The 21,510-nt window shown below is 46.9% G+C and overlaps 1 protein-coding gene across 1 annotated transcript in view; it reads right to left on the minus strand.

Moving 5' to 3' along the window:
- Positions 1 to 19,736, minus strand: part of LOC147684255 (putative cation-transporting ATPase 13A4) — a 291,659-nt gene extending 271,923 nt beyond the window's left edge. Inside the window, exon 1 of the mRNA XM_086942617.1 lies at positions 19,560 to 19,736. Within this exon, the coding sequence (XP_086798743.1) occupies positions 19,560 to 19,736 (177 nt within the window). The remainder of the gene's footprint in view (positions 1 to 19,559) is intronic.
- Positions 19,737 to 21,510: the final 1,774 nt, after the last annotated feature.

The following is a 21,510-nucleotide window of genomic DNA, read 5'->3' on the forward strand; positions in this document are numbered from 1 at the left end:
CACACACCCAACAATGTGTGGTATTTATGACTAGCTGATGCTGATGCAACATCTGTATAAACGAATTGTTCACAAATTCTGATCTTCGTGTCTGCTCATGTTCAGGTAACGTATGAAACTCATGTGGAGAAACAGTAGAAAAAGAAAGAGTAGGTTGGGAGGCAGATGTAAGCGGCAATTGCGTGACATAGAAAATCCAACCCACACAAACTAACGTAATATTCAAAAGCATTAGAAAACACATTATCAAAAAACATTTGCTACGAACCAATATACATATTCTTACTTTAGAATCAGCTTTTCTAACACTCTTATCAGACCCAAAAGACTCCATCCTCTAACATGATGCTCACGGCTATTACCTTCTTCACTTAAGTGTGCGTCAAGATCGTACTAACGACCATGAACCACAGACCTTTCGTCAATTCGCGGCTCACCCCTTAAGAACTTCCTACCGTGACCCTGCAACTGAGTCTGGATGGTGACTCGAAAAAGAAAAAAAGTAAAAAAGTCTTTTGATCTGACAAGGTGTAATTCACTATATAAAAAAATCGGTTTTATTTGTCCATGACAACAGGCTTTCTTGGCCTCAAATCGTAACGTTCTTTATCAGGTACAGTTGGATCCTTAAATAAAAGCTTCGGATTGGTGGTATCAATCTTTAGATGAGGAGGCACAGCAGCTTGCAGAACATCATCATCCTCGCGTTCTGACCGTGTCCATGTCAAATGAGCGGTACAAAAGGGGTGGCAGAGTGGGCTAAAGAACGGTGATGGATTAAACCCAGATCTTTTGACTGGGTGTGAGTGTTTGATTGATTCAGATGCTCCGTCCATCACCACCCCCTTTTGTACCGCTTTTGGCCGCCATAAGTGTGGCAGGGTATGCTCAGACGTGAGTCCCTTGCTCACAATGGGGCCGATTCACAGAACTAACTTAAGACAAAATCCTAAACTTACTATTTTTGGTATTCACAGAAGTTAGGATTTTGTCTTAAATTTGTCTTAAGACAAACTTAAGACAGAATTAAGAAAGACTTAAGACAAACTTAAGACAAAATCCTAACTTAAGTCTGTCTTAAGACAAACTTAAGACAAAATCCTAACTTTTGTAAATAACAAAAGTAGTAACTTTAGAATGTTGTCTTAAGTTAGTTCTGTGAGTCGGGCCCTTTGCCACTGGATTCAAGCAAGCCGGGCTGAAGACGGCTGGAATGCCAGAAACCGGTCCTCAGAAGCTTGTTTCCGGTCCAGGGAAGACATGGCTTGGCAGTTCGGGCTGGACTGTTCCCATGAGGCACAGGGTCAGACTGATTTGCAATAGCCATGTCTGAACTGGGGTGGCAGAGTGGGCTAAAGAACGGTGATGGATTAAACCCCGATCTTTTGACTGGGTGTGAGTGTTTGATTGATTCAGATGCTCCATCCATCACCACCCCCTTTTGTACCGCTTTTGGCCACCATAAGTGTGGCAGGGTATGCTCAGACGTGAGTCCCTTACTCACTTTCCCATTGGATTCAAGCAAGCCGGGCTGAAGACGGCTGGAATGCCAGAAACCAGTCCTCGGAAGCTTGTTTCGGGTCCAGGGAAGACATGGCTTGGCAGTTCGGGCTGGACTGTTCCCATGAGGCACAGGGTCAGACTGATTTGCATATAGCCATGTCTGAACTGGGGTGGCAGAGTGGGCTAAAGAACGGTGATGGATTAAACCCAGATCTTTTGACTGGGTGTGAGTGTTTGATTGATTCAGATGCTCCGTCCATCACCACCCCCTTTTGTACCGCTTTTGGCCGCCATAAGTGTGGCAGGGTATGCTCAGACGTGAGTCCCTTGCTCACTTTGCCACTGGATTCAAGCAAGCCGGGCTGAAGACGGCTGGAATGCCAGAAACCGGTCCTCGGAAGCTTGTTTCCGGTCCATGGAAGACATGGCTTGGCAGTTCGGCCTGGACTGTTCCCATGAGGCACAGGGTCAGACTGATTTGCATATAGCCATGTCTGAACTGGGGTGGCAGAGTGGGCTAAAGAACGGTGATGGATTAAACCCAGATCTTTTGACTGGGTGTGAGTGTTTGATTGATTCAGATGCTCCGTCCATCACCACCCCCTTTTGTACCGCTTTTGGCCGCCATAAGTGTGGCAGGGTATGCTCAGACGTGAGTCCCTTGCTCACTTTGCCACTGGATTCAAGCAAGCCGGGCTGAAGACGGCTGGAATGCCAGAAACCGGTCCTCAGAAGCTTGTTTCCGGTCCATGGAAGACATGGCTTGGCAGTTCGGGCAGGACTGTTCCCATGAGGCACAGGGTCAGACTGATTTGCATATAGCCATGTCTGAACTGGGGTGGCAGAGTGGGCTAAAGAACGGTGATGGAATAAACCCAGATCTTTTGACTGGGTGTGAGTGTTTGATTGATTCAGATGCTCCGTCCATCACCATCCCCTTTTGTACCGCTTTTGGCCGCCATAAGTGTGGCAGGGTATGCTCAGACGTGAGTCCCTTGCTCACTTTGCCACTGGATTCAAGCAAGCCGGGCTGAAGACGGCTGGAATGCCAGAAACCGGTCCTCGGAAGCTTGTTTCCGGTCCAGGGAAGACATGGCTTGGCAGTTCGGGCTGGACTGTTCCCATGAGGCACAGGGTCAGACTGATTTGCATATAGCCATGTCTGAGCTGGGGTGGCAGAGTGGGCTAAAGAAGGGTGATGGATTAAACCCAGATATTTTGACTGGGTGTGAGTGTTTGATTGATTCAGATGCTCCGTCCATCACCACCCCATTTTGTACTGCATGGCAAATGAGCATCACTAAAAGGCACGAATCTGGGAACTCTCTCGCAATCTGTATCAGCTATACCATCCCTCACACACTGATCATACGGTAAAGGCAAAGGAACTTTTTTACAATGGGTGGCATGCACCCAGTTATTTTTGCCAGCTACTCTAACAGCGGTTCTAGTAACCAAAAGAACTAAATAAGAACAGTCCATCTAGGTTCCAAATTCTTGGTACGCTGGAAGTTCTTGACCAACACGTAGTGACCAGGTAGGATTGAATGTCCTGGATCTGTAGTAGCTGTCGGCAAACTGTCATAGACCTGTTGGTGGAGAACACGTAAATTAGCAGTCAAGTCATGTAAGTAATCCACCAACATAGGGTACTCGATGTCACTGTACTTTTTGGGCCTTGGACACCCCAAACATTGGCCGGACGACCAAACACAATTTCATATGGGCTAAGTCCCATACGAGAATGTAGTGTCGTCCTCGTTGACAAAAGAGCCAATGGCAAGGCATCTGGCCATGTAAGACCAGAGCTCGCTTGTATCTTAGCTAGCTTCAGTTTTAACGTGCCATTGTAGCACTCGACAAGTCCAGCTGACTGGGGGTGATTCGCTGCATGAAACTTCTGATTTATCCCCAAACCAGAGCATACTTTCTTCATAATATGACCCACAAATTCACTTCCATTGTCCGACCATACAATTCTCGGCAAACCATACCTAGGGAAGTATTCTCTCAGCAAAACCTTGGCTCTAGACAAGGCAGTATTATCCTATAGGGGGTAGGCCTCTATCCATCTGGAAAAGGCACAAACAACCACAAGGACATACTTCAAGTTATTGCATCTCTCCATATGTATATAATCTAGCTGTATCACCTCAAGCGGATACGTCGGAGGAGCAAAATGACCAGCTGGAGTTGGAGTTCCCTTACCAGGATTATACTTCAGACAAATCATACAATGTTTCACCATTTTCTCTGCACATTTCGGAATTCCAGCATTCTGCCAAACTAGAGCCAACAACTTGCATATTCCCTTCGAACTGATATGAGCCATTCCATGAGCCATTGTATCCACTGGGAGCACATACGCATCTGGCAACAACCATTGCTGGTGTTCGCCTGCTGTTTTAAGCCCGAGGGCAGACTCCTCGTGTAGTGCAGCCGCTTTCAGTTTCAGCTTTCTAGCAGCCGTCTTCACGGCCTCAAGCTCTCCATTTCCTGACTGGGTGCGTGAACGTGTGGATACTGTGGTCCCCGGCGAGCTTTCTCGCAGCCTTCTGTGCCCCCTCCAAACCTGAGGCAACCTCGGGCCGCCACCCGGCGTCCTCGCCGCAGCTCCACGGCTGCTCGGAACCACTGCTGCAAGGTGGTGGGAGGGGCGAGCGATGCATTGAATCATCCTATCATATGGGTGGGGGACTTCAATATCGTCCTGAACCCCAAGCTTGATAAGTCCCCAAACTCCAGAGCGCTGGTATCATCTAAATCAAGACAGGTTATGCTGTCCATAATGTCGTCTCTGGGGTTGGCAGATATATGGAGAGATTGGGCTGGGAATGCTCTTGGGGTTTCGTATAGGAACCTTAAGTACAAACATGGGTCAAGGATCGATTATGCTCTCTTTAGTTACAGTATTCAAGAGACGGTGAAGGGGCTACGGTATCTACCTCCACACCTCTCAGACCACTCAGCAATAACGTTCTCTTTGACACTCACGCAAAAAAAAAAAAAAATTGTCATGGTCTTTTGATCGGACGATACTTTTAGATCAGGTGGAGACCGACCTGTTGGGAGAAGAAGTGTTAAACTTCCTGGAAATAAATCTGGACTCTGCGGAAATAAGTATAGTGTGGGAATCCCTCAAAGCTTATTTAAGAGGGCATATTACAAATTGTGCATCATTTAGAGGCAAAGTCTACAGGGAAAAAATCAGGAACCTAGAAAGGGATCTGGTCAGTCTAGATAGGATTTGTGGGTCCTCTGGGGGTACCTCTGCAGAGCAGGAAGAGCGATATAAAGTGAAGCAGGAACTGAATAAAATTTTACAGGAAAGAGTAGAGAAGAGGTGGGAGGCAAGCAAGATTTCGAACTTTGAATATGGAGAGGCGGCTGGTAAGGTTTTAGCTTGGAAAGTCAAAACAGACAAATCTAAAAAGTTTATAAAGGGCATCTGTAAGGAGGGAGACACTACTGTTAGGAACACCAATACTGAGATTGGTAGGGCTTTTCAGGAGTTCTTCCAAAATATATATACCGAAGACATTGAAGACGATCCCCAGGCAAGAAATCTATGGCTAGATAGGATTCAACTACCTACCCTCTGTGGAGATCAGATTGACCGCCTTGATAGGGAGATATCAGAGGAGGAAGTGAGTAAGGTGATAGGTCAATTAAAGCAGGGGAAGGCGGCTGGGCCAGATGGCCTCCCAGGGGAATTATACCGGGTTTTGTGTTCAGAGCTAGTAACAACATTGACTTATTTATTTAACAACATCTTTACAAAAGGGGTAGTGCCTCCTGCATCATGGAGCGAAGCAACCATAGTCCTTATACCAAAACCAGGTAAAGATCCAACTGACTGTGGGTCTTATAGGCCGATCTCGCTGCTGAATATAGATTATAAGATCTTCGCTGCAGTTCTATCAGCACGTTTGGCAAGCGAGATCGGCTCTATAATCCATGAGGATCAAAAGGGCTTTATCAGGGGACGTCAGATGGCGGACCTAACCAGGGACTTGGTTGCGGCTATAGACATCGCCACAACTTTTTCCTTACCCCTGGCCACCCTAACATTAGATGCCACAAAGGCCTTCGATAGGGTTAATTGGCCCTATCTGACGGCTGTATTAAGGAAGTTCAATCTAGGCGAGAAGTTTTGCCGTACTATCCAGCTCCTATACAGAGCTCCTACCGCTAAGTTATTAGTAAACGACACACTCACTGAGCCATTTAAGATCTCATGAGGAACTAGGCAGGGCTGTCCCCTCTCCCCGCTTCTGTTCGATCTTTATATTGAGCCCTTTGCGCAGATAATAAGAGAAGAACAGAGTATTATCCCCTTTGAGTTCAGTGGATGGGTGAAACGTCTGGGCATGTATGCAGACGACATTCTTATATACACGTCAGATCCCATTCAGGCATTTCCATCAGTTGTCAGGAGAGCAGAAGAATTCGGGGAAATCTCGGGGTACCAGATAAATGCGGGGAAAACCGAAATAATGGAGTGGAATATTAACAACTCACAATTGGACACAACCTCCTCAATGCGCTATCCGGGTATTACGATCATCCAGGAAGTCAAGAATATAGCTCAGGTAAATTTGAATCGGGTATCCCGAGAATGTCGGGCGCTTCTAAAGGCATGGACATTTCTCCCATTGACGATCTATGGAAGGGTAAGCCTTATAAAAATGTCAATTATACCGAAGCTTACATTTATATTTAACAGCATTCCATTAGCTTTTGACTCAAAACAAATCATGAAGTGTCAACAGGACATCAACTCGTTTGTGTGGAACTATAAGGCAACTCGGATAGCATGGAAGAAACTGAGGAGGAGGAGGGAAAAGGGTGGGCTCTCCCTTCCAGACATACAATACTACGCCTGGGCCTTTCAGTTATCATTCTCAAGAATGCTACTGAAGACCCCAACAGACTCAACAGTAGGGAGAATGTTTAAGGCCATGTTAACTGGAACGGGCATGCCAATGGACGGGTTTTTATTCAAATTTGGAGAACAGAAATTTTTCAAGAAGGTGAGGTTGAAGGTCTTGCAATCATTAGCCAGAGCCTGGACAAGGATTAAGAGGTCAACAAGGCTGGCCTACTATTCAAATTGGGCTCCAATATGGGGTTCCCCGGGGCTCCCACCATGTTTGGGTGACAACCTCTTGACACCATTAAGAGAAGGGGGGATCACGAAATGGGGAGACTTGTTAGCTGGTGGGGCATTAATATCATGGGATAATCTGCTTGAAAAGGTAGGCCCAGGGCTATCAAGGTTTAAATACATGCAACAAGTAAGCTGGTCTAGAGAGCTCTTCAAAAAGAACGCCTTGGTGGGGTGGTGCAGCATGTTAGAACAACAACTGGTGGAGAAACCACAGGGAAGTAAAGAAGTGGCACATTGGTACTGGGCAATTTCGGAGGAGGTGGACGGAGACTTCGACCTTCCTGAAAAAATATCGGCGGAGGATATGCTCCTTCAAGGAGAAGATTGGTGGATAAGATCATTCACTCTTTTATATAAAACTGTCGAACCGGCATGGTTGAGGCGAAACCACCTCTTCACACTACACCGAGCCTACTGGTCACCACAAAAGCTGGCAAAGTTTCAAGCTGGTAAATGTTGTAATAAGTGCAGTCTTCAGGGCGCATCAGACGTTCACATGTTTTTGGACTGCCCACTAATCAAGACTTTCTGGGTGGAAGTCCTGGATACACTGGGCTCGATACTTAAAGTATCCTTAACCTGTTCATTAACGCTGATAATTTCTGGAATGGCTGATAATGTGACTGGTACAGCAAGGCCGTTACTGTTTTATGCAATTTTACTCACCAGACGTCAGATATGTAAATTGTGGGTTGACTCAAAGGCGCCAACACATGCCAGCTGGCTATCATCTTTAAATGAAACATCAAAGGTAGACCTGGCTAGATCTTGCAGCAGACAAAACCTCTCTTTTTGGAATCTGTTATCTTCTTGGTGTTAGAGTACCGGGGTTTTTTTTTTTCCCCTGGTCCTATGATTATGCCTTCAAACTTCAGAGTCCATTGTGGCGGTTCCGTTAGACAAGAAAAGGACCTCGTGGTAGTCCCTACCTTGATGGAGTCTGTGTCGGGTATGGCTGGTTGTCACTCGTCACAAAATACCTCAGTAAACCCAGATTTAGTCTCCCGCCAGAATGTTCCCCAAAGAGGTGGAGATTGTGAGTGTGTTCTATCCCGAGTCGCACGAACAGGTGGTTGGCTATATAGTCTGCGGGCAAGAGGTACAGGCAAATGAGGACAATAAAAAAAAAAAAAAAAAAAACCATTGCTGGTGTTCTGATAACTCAACCCAACAACCTGTAGGATCCAACATACCCATAGTCTCTCTCCACGTACTTACTTCCTTCTCAGTCGCTTCAGCCTGAATCATTTTCACACTTTCTATTGTGTCTTCACACATTCCACCAGCCATAACCCAATTAGCTCGGCCTGCAACATACATACGGCTCATCATGTCTTTCGCCGTTTCCTTCGCAACTTCATCCGCAAATGCATTCCCTCGACCAACATCGTCCACAACTTTCTTATGCGCACTACACTTCACAATTGCAATCTGCTTTGGGAGAGTGAGAGATTCCAAAAGTTCATTCACCAACTGCCCATGCTGAATTTTTGTTCCATGGGAAGTAAGGAACCCTCGTTCTCTCCACAAACGTCCAAAATTATGGGCAACACAAAATGCATACTGACTATCGGTGTAAACATTTACTCGCTTTCCTTCTGACAACACGCACGCTCTAGTCAGTGCAATCAACTCTGCTGCTTGCGCAGAATTCTGTGGTATGCGTGCTGTCTCAACAACTGTATGTAAGGTTGTGATAGCATATGCTGCAGTTGTTTCACCATTCGGAAGCTTAAAACACGAATAAGCATGGGCGAATTTTGCGAATTCGCGATCCGCGAATTTGCGGATTTGCGAATTCGCGATCCGCAAAATTTGCGAATTTGTGCGAATTTGCGGATTTTTGTTTTTTGCGTGTTCGCTGGGTTTTTTGCGTGTTCGCGGGGTTTTTTGCGTGTTCGCTGGCATTTTTGCGTCTTCGCGAGCCGCTTGCATAGCGAAGTTACCCATGCAGTCGTTTATGGGAGAGGGAGAGAGAGATAGATAGATAGATAGATAGATAGATAGATAGATAGATAGATAGATAGATAGATAGATAGATAGATAGATAGAAAGAGAGAGAAAGAGAGGGAAAGAGAGAGAACGAGAGAGAACGAGAGAAAGAAAGAGAGGCCGGATCTCTGAAAGGCCAGATTCCTGAGTTGCCCCTACAAAACATACAGCTTTTTATTTTTAGCAAAATGCATATGAAAATTGTGCTGTAAAGGTCTCTTTTAGTTTAACCCCTCCTGACAACTCAAAATGGGTGTATTTGCCATCCTCTCCCTTCTTCCTGTTTTTTATATCTGTAAGTGCTTCCTGATGAGGTTTAATTCCTTGGACAGGTGCCTCGTTGCCTACTTGTAACTATTCTCTGACCCTGCTTCAAGGGTCAGGAATAGTTGCAAGTAGGCAACGAGGCGCCAGGAAGCAATTAGCAGCAGGTGTCCAAGTTGAAGTTAATTTGTTTGTAACCCTTTTGTAAAAGGTTACAAAGAAATTAGGTTCAACTTTTGCACCTGCTGCTGTAACCCTTGCTGGGCTGAAAATTCGTCCCCGCTGATTTGCGGATTTTACCGCGATTCCACGAAATTCGTGGATCGCGAAATAGCGGAAAATCCGCAAATTCGCCCACGAAACGGATTTTACGCCCACCCTTAAACACGAACCATCTACCCATAGGGTACCATCAACATCTATAAGGGGAGTATCCCTTAGGTCGACTCTAGCTTTTGTTTCTTCCTCTGTTCGAAGAAAACAATCATGCTGTTCCTGAGGATCCGTCTCCGTAGAGATCGGTAACAACGTAGCTGGATTCAACACATTACATCTTTTAATGTGCACATGACTAGCCAACAATGTCAACTCGTAACCTGACAGACGTGCACTAGTAAGGTGCTGTGTCTTAGTCCTGTTTAATAAGGTATTCACTGCTTGTGGGACCATCACAATCAACGTATTATCCAATACCAAACCAGCAGACTGTTGGATAGAAACAGCCGCTGCAGCTGTAGCTCTCAGACAACTCGGCAACGCCTTAGCCACTGGGTCTAACGTTGCTGAAAAATACGCACATGGACGCTGCTTGTCCCCAAATGGTTGTGTCAACACTGACAACGCACATACTTCTCTCTCTTGCACGTACAACATGAAAGGCTTACTATAGTCTGGAGTACCCAACACAGGAGCCGAACACAATGCATCGCGTAGTTCAGAAAAACTTTTCTGACATTCGTCAGACCAAGGAAGAGGATGCAGAGTATCTTTCAGAGTCAATGCTAACAAAGGTTTCGCCAACAGTGAAAAATTGGGAATCCACTGTCTACAATACGATGTAATACCTAAAAAGGCACGCTCTTCTCTCTGTGTGGATGGCACACTCATTTGCGCAATTGCTTGAATTCGTTCTGGGGTCAATCTCCTTCCCTCCTTCGACAAGAGATGACCTAAGTAGCTCACTTCCTGGCAACAATATTGCAACTTTGAAGGTGACACTTTATGATGAAGGTCAGACAAATACCGCAACAAAGAAAGAGTAGCCTCTTTACAAATCTTTTCATTATCAGCAGTAATCAATAAATCATCGACGTACTGAATAAGAGTAGCACCAACAGGTAACACAAAACCGTCAAGCTGAGTTTTCAACGCTTGACTATAGATGGAGGGACTTTCACAATAACCTTGGGGAGCTCTCTTAAACCGGAAGCTTCAGCCTCCTAATGAGAAGCCAAAAATATCCCTGCTCTCCTCAGCAATAGGAATACTGAAGAAAGCATTCTTTAAATCGATGACAGAAAGCCAAGCTGCCGAAGCAGGAATCAGAGTCAACAAAGCAGTGATATCAGGTACCACAGGAAACTGTGGCACGACAATCTTGTTGACCTCTCGAAAGTCAATCACAAACCGGTACACAGGTGGCTGAGAAGCATCAGTACGTTTAAGGACAGGCAAAACAGGACTGTTACACACATTACCTCTCGTTTCCTCAACTACACCCTTCTCAACCAGATCATAGACAATCGCTAAAAGAGCTCTCTCACCATCGCTCGAAATCTTGTATTGTGGAATACGAGGCAGCCTAGCATTCGATTTAAGGGTAACAACATACGGAGGAATCTGCAAAAGACCAACATCATTTGGACCTGTGGCCCAAAGTGTATCAGGAAGCGAACGAATTCCAGTGGCAAACAATCCTTAGACAAATACATTGGAGAAATCACTTTCTTACCAAGGGTAGGTTGTACTCCTGAAGGAGAACAATGCAAGGTCGCATACAATCTTTTCAGCATGTCCAAACCCAACAGATTCTCACCACAACCAGTCGTTAGAATAAGTGGAGCTTCCAATTCACAAGGGCCAATGGAAAGGGCCAAAGGACTAGAACCCGGATTACGAACTGGGGCGCCTGAAAATCCTACTCAAACATTGGTCAAGCCATACAAAGGTGCGCCAGGAAGTTTAGAGTTCATAATAGAACTCTTCGTCGCACCAGTATCCAAAAGAAAAGGTTCTACCACACCTCATGTAATCACTTCAACATAAGGTCCACTCTGGTCTACTGGAACTGACACTACTCCCTCACTTTGTCCATGGCTGTCCTAGTTATCATTATAACCAGAACTCTCACCTTCGACACAGTAATCCTCAACATAATACTGGGCAGACTGACCACTCGGAACATTCTGTCTGTCAAAATAATTCGCAGAATTCTGTAGGGATGAGGAACGCTCATTTTGGGGGATCACACCACGTCCCCTACCCCTAGGAGCTTGCTTAAAACTACCACGACCTCTCTGACTAGGTACACCATTCGCACGCTGTAACAAAGCCAGGCAACTATTCTTGTAATGACCTTCCTCTCTGCAATAAGCACACTGATTAGGGCCAGGAAAGAATCGCGGAGCATAGTGCTCAGGCTTCTGTAACAATCTCTGAAATTGTGGAGGTTGCTGAAACTGAGGCTGATTCTGACGAGGTGGATAAGCTTGCTGCAAAAGAACTTTCGTCTTTAGATCTTTAGTTTTCTTCTCCACTTTATCCTTCTCATCTTTATCCCTATTCTCGTAATATTGCGCAGTAGCCAATATCTGGCCCGACGAAGAAACAGCCCATGAGTCCTTTAACTTATTAGAAAGTTCGGGAAGCAAATTAAAGACAAATCTATCCACAAACAACCTTTGACCACCTTCCGTACTCATATCCTGACCACTATGATCAATAAACGTCTCTTCAAACCTAGTGAAGAAATCAGATATACTCTCGTCTTTCTTCTGCTTACATGCTGCTAACTTATCCCAATTCACTCGTAAAGCGGGCAAAATCGTTTTCATCAAATTAATAATTCTACCTGGTAGTTCTGAAACTAAAGGTTCAGGTTTAGCACCTCCCTCCTGTCTACCATCTGCAGCAACAATATTCGCCCAGGTATCACCTAATTCAGCAGCATGATTCTCATGATGAATCTTCGCCCACAAAGGTTGAGGGACTACATTACCCATCAACATATCGATGTCAGCTAAATTCATAATACACTCTTCAACTGTCTGGGACAACTCCTTGTAATAACCAGCAGGATTCTTACGAGGGTCAGGTAAGGTCTGCTTAAGAGCCAAGACCTCTGCTCTCTTCCAAGGGACATGTACCCATACTCGCTAAAAATGAGCCGGAGCGGCAACAATACCCTGATTTACATTAGCCTGAACTGCTTCTTTCCATACAGGAGGAACTTCTCTCATAGGGTACTGTTTCACTTTCCTCCTAACAGAGGAATCAGGTTCATACAATGTCTGAGGCGAAAGCCTAGATCTGAAAGCAAGTATCGTTTCTACAGCATCTGTAACATCAGATTCCACTATCATCCCTTTAGCAAACTCTGACTGAACATCAAGCACATCCTGCGGAATCGGACCCAACTCATTATCTCCCCATTCCTGACGCAGAAAAGTACACATTACATCAAAAACATACCTTTGCTTAGGCGGTTCCCACTGAAAGAAAACATCCATAACCGCTGGCAAATCATACCTCGGAGCATTTAAAATCAACCTACGAGCCAACAAATCCAACACTGTCCATTCCTCGGAACTAGGAAGCTGACTACAACTCTGCTTACGTTCCGAAACAGGGGTCATATTCAGTGACCCAAACAATGGTGACAACAGATTAATAACAGTCTCGGTCATTCGTTTTCGAGAAGAAGGAGAAGAAGTAGACATAAGAACAGGAGAATAGGTATTCTGAGGCAAAGAAGGTGTAGGGACAAGAACAGTAGAAGTCAAAGATGCAGAAGCAGAAGGCAAAGGAGTTTGAGGTAAAGCTGGTAGCAAAGCTGGCAACCCTAGCATGAGTTGCGCAGGAGGAGGCAAAACCATCTGTGGAGCACCGGTTGGCTGAACAACAGCAGGAGGTTGAACAACAAAGGGTGGAACAACCGGGGATAATGGAGGCGCAGTAGCACCCTGCACATAGGGAGGTGGCAATCTCAGTAAATGAGAGATCAAAGGATCTTTTTCAGGGTCTTCATTCACTTTTGGAAGGGAAGGCGGCAAGGCCGGATAACATTTATCGATAGCCATGCAACGCTGTCTATCTAAGACGTCACTCATACGTTCTTCTCCATCTTCCTTAAACTGCCTAGCAGCTTGTAGTACTGACATATTCTTATCTTTCCTATCTCTCTTTGCTTGCTTAATTTCTCGCTGTTTGGCTTCCTTTCGCCAAAGGCGGAAAGAGTCAAACATTGCCGGCCGGGCTTTCTTCCTAAATAGCGCGACTTCTAGGTTATCTAAAACCTCTGATTCGAAACTACCATGTTGGGGCCATCGTAAGACACCATCTTTCCTAGTGTAGCGGATCCATACCTCATTATAGGTGATAGGACCCACTCCGTGTTTTGAATAGAGCTCATAAGTTGGAGCTCCAACCGGAGGTATCGGACACGAGTCCTCCAATCGGGAATCCTTGTTGCAACCACAACTAAATCATTTCCTAATTTTGCTAAGACCAGGCATCTTATAGCTCGCTAATCTAGCTTCAAACTTCAAGGGGTTATCAACTATCGATACTCTCGTAAATATACGAGCCCCTCGGCTTCGATTGCTGCAGTAACCGAATCAAACCAAACCAAGAACCAAACCAAGAACCAAACCAAGAACAAAACCAAGAACAAAACAAAGTTGTGGGAGCGACCCACTTATACTTAACCAAAATATCTGTCATGCCACCAGAAGACCGTCTATCGTCTCGCTCTACAAAGCATCTATCGAGGGTCCAAAACAGGGCAACAGTCAGGGCAGCAGTCCTTCGTAGCCGTCGGAAAGCGGGAAGCCTCGCAGCAAAGACTTTCGGTCCACGTTGACATACAGGGGTCGATGAAGTGGTTGGCCTTCTTCCAGAATTTTCTCACGTGGCTCCTCACGATCCTCGGGCTTAGACCGGTACCGCTGAAGTCGCCCCACTGTTGGGCGCCAACTGAAGAACCGGGTTTTTAGAACCCAGCGGCGCCAGGGACACGCCCAAAGTCTTCGGGTTCTCCTGTCTTGGCAAACAGAGACACGGAATACTTCTAGGTGGCGTCAGAGATCAAATTTATTAGCTGCAGCTAGTAGCAGTAATCCCAACAATACAACACGGTGTACAACTCAGGAAAACTGCTCAATTTTGTAGAGCAAGACATCAGTATTTATACACAATATTCACATTACAAATGGACACCCACCGCAGCAAATTCTAACCAATAGAAGCACATTTCTATACATTATCACATTCCAAAAGGCTCACTTTACATTGTACCAACCCCACAAGTTAATTATTAGGATGTCCCAAATTCAATTTCCACAAGCCGGACAAACCCATAATTGAAAGCACAATGCATGTAACGAAGGAACATAAAAAGGAAACAATGAGAGATAACGAGCAAGATAAGGCATGTGTAGAAAAGCTAAAAGTTAACGATGTCCTGAACTTTGACTGGCAATCTCGAATAGCAATCAACTAAGGAAATTGGCCTCGCAAAGGGTCAGTTTCAGATAAAGAGGTCAGTTCCTTACAATGCACCTTAGAGTCAAAGAAAGGCTTAGTTAATAAGTGCATGAACAACTAAGCCCATGCAACTTCGTTCGTCTAGTTACCTCCATGGGCCTACGTGATGGCAACACCAAAATGGAGGCACGAACAAAATGGAACCCATATTCGAGACAAAGTCTCTGAATACGTAATGAACTCGCTAGTTAACATGACAAATTCACTCCATATTAGCAATACTTGCTAAATACGGTACAACATCACCAAGATCGTGACGGAATCATAACAAAACAGGACAAGGCAGAATTTTACAGAACCTCAGGCTGCGTTGGCCGTTGGCCATTCGCAGCACCAGCGAGGCAGAGCTCGCGACGGCCATTGGCCGAGGGGAGCACGGAAGGGGTTAAAGTGCAAACAGCAAGCTTCATATCTTTCTTGGAAGCCAAATTGAACTCGTTTACATTGACTGAGTCACAGGGTACAGTCACTCTCGAGGTTCATTCCTTTCCTTGGCAGAACATCGTGCTCCGCCAGAATGAAAGCGCTGCCTGCAGGTTAGACCACATTACTCACTAGTCAGGGAGTTCGTCTTTATATCCCTGTGTTATGAAAGTATTTATCAAAGTGCAATTTGAGATTCCTTAAATGCATACGCAAAATTAAGGAATCACAAATTTTGCGATTCCTTAATATTGCGATGCGATTTTGCTTGTACATTGTGTTTTGCGAATTTCTAGTCCCAAATGCTGTTTTTTGCGAATCGCAGCATTTGCGACTAAAAAATCATTTGATACATATGCCCCTAAATCCTCTGCGAGCCAAGTTAACTCCAGAACTCCTTTGGAATAGTGGTTCTAGTCCCCTGCAGCCTACAGGCAAAAACAATACTCCTGAATTCAAAGAATCACTGGCCATCGGGCCATCCGAAGGTATCGCCCAAAAGTAAGTGACATATTGGATTTTAAGAATTGTAATTCTGACCTGCAGCAGATTTCAGACGGCTACTGTTTTCCCCCGACTCCAGGACGTCAAAGTGACCGAAGGCTGAGCTTGCAACTGCCAAGGCTTGTTGGTGGCTAGTCAGGCTACCACCACCTTTGTTCAGCAGTTTGCCTCAAGGACACCTTGCAGCATCTTCATCCAGAGGCCTTTGTGGCCCGTTGTCGAGAGTTGGGATCCCCTTCCTGACCAGCACTGAGTAAGCTGTAAATTCAGCAACCATGGCTCCCGCTCTTTAGCACCGGGACGTGCCAGTACCACCCTGCACCCTAAACCTACGAGCCAGGTAAAAATCAACTGAGTGTCCGAGCCTGTTTCTGTGACCCGTCTCACCTTTAACCTCAGTGGGTTCCACTGACCCCGACCTGCAAGTCACTGATTGTCACTAGTCCATTTCCCCATTGATCGTAACGTTAAAGTTTTGCAGGAGTGAAAGGAACTGATTCATTTATTTAATGTTTAATGTGTTTTTCCTTTATCAATCTATAAGTTCGGTTACACTCAGCCGGTTGCATTGGTTTTCGTGTTTAAATTTAAGTAAAAAATCTGCTTTCTTTTTATAAATTGATGTCGGATTTTTTTAGAGTCATGTCAATTACTTATCGTCCGTGTTGGTGCTCTGAAACTCTTAACACTTGTTCCTCTAGTAAAGTCCCACTGCTCTGTGCCACACTGCCAGGACTGAGCTAGGGATTTATTAGTGTGAATCCAAAGGACCTATTTGGGGTATTGTGAGATTAATGCATAGGGAAGCCTAGCCAGCCTCACCTCATAATAATGCACTTTCCTGCAAACATAGTTTCACAGTATGCAGACGACGCACTCCTGTACCTCCGTGACACACGAGAGTCACTTGTTGTCGCTAGTGGAGTGGATGGACGGGTCTGGGGACATTCTGGCCTCAAAGTTCATTGGGACAAGTCCTGCTTCGCCCTCTTCCCAGTGACCAGGAGACTGGCGGCGAGAGGACGGACTGTCCCTGACTCCAGGCTCACCTGGAGGGATGATACATGTCAGTGCCCAGCGCCAGAACCCCTGGCCCTCGCGAACGCCATGTCCCCTGTCTCAGCTATGACTCCAGCACCCTCCACACACTCAACGCCGGACAATCACGCACCTGCTGCCTGGATGCCCCGAAGCGCACCCAAGGACCCTTCTCCTGCCGGAACTGCAGCTTCCTCAGCATCCGGCCTGCCAGCCCACCGACCAGGATAGAACCCACGCACCTCAGATGCATTCTCCTCAACACACGCTCAGCCTGCAAACATGCCGTTGAACTCTGGGACCTGCTTGACACATCCTCCCAAGACGTCTCCATCCTGACGGAGAACTGGCTAAACCCCTCCTCGGCACCTGACATCGGCATAGCCATCCCGGAAGGCTACAAGATCCCCCGCAGGGACGGCACCAACGGAGTAGGAGGAGAATCGCCGTCGTCCACAGGAAAATTCTCAGTCTTGACCAACACCGATGACACCCTCAGCACTGTCGAACACCTGCACTTCCAGATCCACACTGACCCCAACACCACCCTTAGAGGAACCCTCGTCTACAGACCCCCCGGATCCCGACCACAGTTCAGCGACTTCATCGCCGACTTCGTCAACACGCACGCACTGGCTTCCACAGACTACATTTATTTACTTTTTAATGTGTTTTTCCTTTATCAATCTATAAGTGCGGTCACACTTATCCAGTAGCATTGGTTTTTGTGTTTAAATGTATGTTAAAAATCTGCTTTATTTTTATAAATTTATGTCGGATTTCTTTCAAGTCGTCTCAATTACTTATCGTCCGTGTTGGTGCTCTGAAACTCTTAACACGTGTTCCTCTAGTAAAGCCTGACTGCTCTGTGCCACACTGCCAGGACTGAGCTAGGGACTTATTAGTGTGAATCCAAAGGACCTATTTGGGGTATTGTGAGATTACTGCATAGTGAAGCCAAGCCAGCCTCACCGCATAATAACACACTTTCCTGAAAACATAGTTTCGCTGTACGCAGACGACGCACTCCTGTACCTCCGCGACACACAAGAGTCGCTTGTTGTCGCTAGTGGAGTGGATGGACGGGTCAGGGGACATTCTGGCCTCAGAGTTCATTGGGACAAGTCCTGCTTCGCCCTTTTTCCAGTGACCAGGAGACTGGCGGCGAGAGGACGGACTGTCCCTGACTCCAGGCTCACCTGGAGGGATGACACATGTCAGTGCCTGGAGATGCAAATATGTTTAATATGTGGTTTAACATTGCAAGATTTTTTGACTGATCTGGGTTCGTCTGATTACTATAAAAACCCTACACTGACAGGCTCTATCCCCAAAGAAACTCTTAAAAGGATTTGCATGACCCACAAGGAGGAGAATAGATTCGCCTCCGAAGCCAACAAACTTACCGTACAAAATAACCAAATTATGCGGACTACAATAAGTACCCAACCCTATCTAACATATGCATTGAGCGGGTTAGATGGATTCGTGTTATCAGACTTTAGACTTGACATATTTCAACAATTAGTAAGCTTTCCCACAAAGAATGATTGAGGCAACATTTTGGCAAACTGACCTTGTGACACGGTCTCGTCCCAAACATCTATGCACACTGTCCTATTCTGTAAATTTTTCAAGAAGCAAAGGAAAAAGTGGACAAAACCAATATTGAAAATATGGTGTATAAGACTATGTCATCCAGCATACGTTGCACTGCAATTGTTAGATAAGAATTGTTTTATGAGATATATTGCACAAAAAGTATCTCTGAAGAATATCTGATACTGAATTCTGTTTCTCGGCTTTTGTCCTTTTTTTAACTATTTATTAGACTTTTTTATATTATGTGCTTACTTTTTAAATGTCTCTTTGTCATTTATATTGCACAAATAGAGATGAAACGGAATTATTCTAAATGTTCTATGATTATAGAATCATTTACAGAAGTTGGAAATTGTTATTGTAAAATTGTGCTTTTATGGTTAATAAAAGTTGTAAAATGGAAACCGAATAAAGCTGAATTGACTGACTGACTGACTGACATTGCAAAATCAATAAAGAGATATTTAAAAAATAATAATAAAAAAATATCTGCACTTCTCAAGGGGAAACATCTTAAAGTGCTGTGCTTTTTGGTAAGAATTTGGTGCATTCTTGTGAAGACTGTCTTGTTCATTTGAATTGAAATATATTGACTAACACGTCTGAAAACTAGCAGTGCTCATAAGAAAGTCCAAGGGGTCCCTCATAGCAGCGAGTCAACTGGCACCCCGATATTTCATCAGTATCACTAAAAGATTAGTGAACGCGTGGACAAAACGCGAACATCCACCCCCCCTCCCCCCCCCCCACCCTCCACCCCCCATCGTCCCCCTTCTGAGAACCCCCTCCCCAAGTTAAAGACACTTTTAGAGTGAGCGATTTCTCTTTCAAGATATAGAGCACAAATAAATGTGTTTGTGAAACCAGTGCGCTTTGTAGATTGTCTTTCCTGCAGTCTGTATCACAAGCTGACACCTCTGTGATCCTGGGCAGATCAGTGTATTTCTCTGAGCCTCGCTCCTGTGCGTGCCGCTAGAGAGTGCTTAGAAGTAAACTGAATTCGAGCTTTAAACTCTACAGGAAATTAATTGAGCTTTCTCCCTGCCCTGGAAGCGCCTCGCTGAATCTCAGCTCGTGATTGGGAGCTATAGAAACAATGTCTTTCAAAAGAATCTTCAACAATGTGGGGGGCCCCTAGCAGAGCCGTCCCGGGGCATCTGGTGCACAGGTGCAGCGTCTGAAGAATGTTCTAGCGCCAAGAGAGGGTGACACAGCGCCTAGACTCCGGCGCCAAGAGAGGGTGACACAGCGCCTAGACTCCGGCAGAGAGGGTGACACAGCGCCTAGACTCCGCTCTTACCATCTCGTTCTCCTCCCCTTGGTTGAGCAAGGCATGGCGGTGCTTCTCGGGGTCCCTCTCCATCCCGGGGGTGCCGCTGCCCTCTCCCCGCTGCCTGGCAGGAGCAGGGCTCAGGAGACGCGTCCCTTCGTCCCCTCTGCCGGGGTTAATGAGTGTCGATCCGCAATCCCGGCTCATTTTTATATCTCGAGCTCACACCTTCCTAATTAATGACAACTCTTGACGCCTCCAACTAATTCCAGGAAAAAGGGCTGCTCCACTTCCTGTGTGTGCCTCAGGCAGGAGCACTCTGTGGTGCCTGTGATGGGAGCCCGGTGCCTGCCTGTGGCAGAGCCCTGTGTGTGCCTGTGATGGGAGCCCTGTGCCTGCCTGTGGCAGAGCCCTGTGTGTGCCTGTGATGGGAGCCCTGTGCCTGCCTGTGGCAGAGCCCTGTGTGTGCCTGTAGAGGGAGCCCTCTGTGCCTGTGATGGGAACCCTGTGCCTGCCTGTGGCAGAGCCCTGTGTGTGCCTGTAGAGGGAGCCCTCTGTGCCTGTGATGGGAACCCTGTGCCTGCCTGTGTCAGAGCCCTGTGTGTGCCTGTAGAGGGAGCCCTCTGTGCCTGTAATGGGAACCCTGTGCCTGCCTGTGGCAGAGCCCTGTGTGTGCCTGTAGAGGGAGCCCTCTGTGCCTGTGAAGGGAGCCCTGTGCCTGCCTGTGGCAGAGCCCTGTGTGTGCCTGTAGAGGGAGCCCTCTGTGCCTGTGATGGGAACCCTGTGCCTGCATGTGGCAGAGCCCTGTGTGTGCCTGTAGAGGGAGCCCTCTGTGCCTGTGATGGGAACCCTGTGCCTGCATGTGGCAGAGCCCTGTGTGTGCCTGTAGAGGGAGCCCTCTGTGCCTGTAATGGGAAGGCTGTGATTGCCTGTGGCAGAGCCCTGTGTGTGCCTGTGGAGTGAGCACTCTCAGCCTGTAGAGCTAATACTGTGCCTTCAATGTGAACCCTGTGCCTGCCTGTAGCAGAGCCCATTTGTGGACATGTAGAAGAAGACCTCTGTGCCTATAGAAGGAGCCCCCTGTGTCTGTAATGGGAAGGCTGTGCTTGACTATGGCAGAGCCCTGTGTGTGCCTGTAGAGGGAGCCCCCTGTTCCTGTAAAGGAAACCCTGTGCCTGCCTGTGGCAGAATCCTGTGTGAGCCTTTAGAGGGAGCCCTCTGTGCCTGTAGGTGGAACCCTGTGCTTGCCTGTGGCAGAGCCCTGTGTGTGCCTGTGGAGTGAGCCCTCAGTGCCTGTAGAACTAACCATGTGCCTTTAATGTGAAACCTGTGCCTGCCTGTGGTGGAGCTCTTTGTACACCTGTAGAGGAAGCCCTCTTTGCCAGTAGAGGTAACACTGTGCCTTTAATGGGAACCCTGTGAATGCCCTTAGCAAAGCCATGTGTGTGCCTGTAGAGGAAGCTCTCTGTGCCTGTAAAGGGAACCCTGTGCCTGTTTGTGGCAGAGCCATATGTGCACCTGTAGAGAAAGCCCTCTGTGCCTGTAGAGGGAGCCCTCTGTGCCTGTAGAGGGTGCCCTCTGTGCCTGCAGCGGAGCCCTCTGTGCCTGTAGAGGGAGCCCTCTGTGCCTGTAGAGGGAGCCCTCTGTGCCTGTAGAGGGTGCCCTCTGTGCCTGTGGCGGAGCCCTTTGTGCCTGTAGAGGGAGCCCTCTGTGCCTGTGGAGGGTGCCCTCTGTGCCTGCGGCGGAGCCCTCTGTGCCTGTAGAGGGAGCCCTCTGTGCCTGTAGAGGGAGCCCTCTGTGCCTGTAGAGGGAGCCCTCTGTGCCTGTGGCGGAGCCCTCTGTGCCTGCAGAGGGAGCCCTCTGTGCCTGTGGAGGGTGCCCTCTGTGCCTGTAGAGGGAGCCCTCTGTGCCTGTAGAGGGAGCCCTCTGTGCCTGTAGAGGGAGCCCTCTGTGCCTGTGGCGGAGCCCTCTGTGCCTGCAG

This window comes from Lissotriton vulgaris, chromosome 11 (genome assembly GCF_964263255.1).
Source record: "Lissotriton vulgaris chromosome 11, aLisVul1.2, whole genome shotgun sequence".
NCBI lineage: Eukaryota > Metazoa > Chordata > Amphibia > Caudata > Salamandridae > Lissotriton > Lissotriton vulgaris.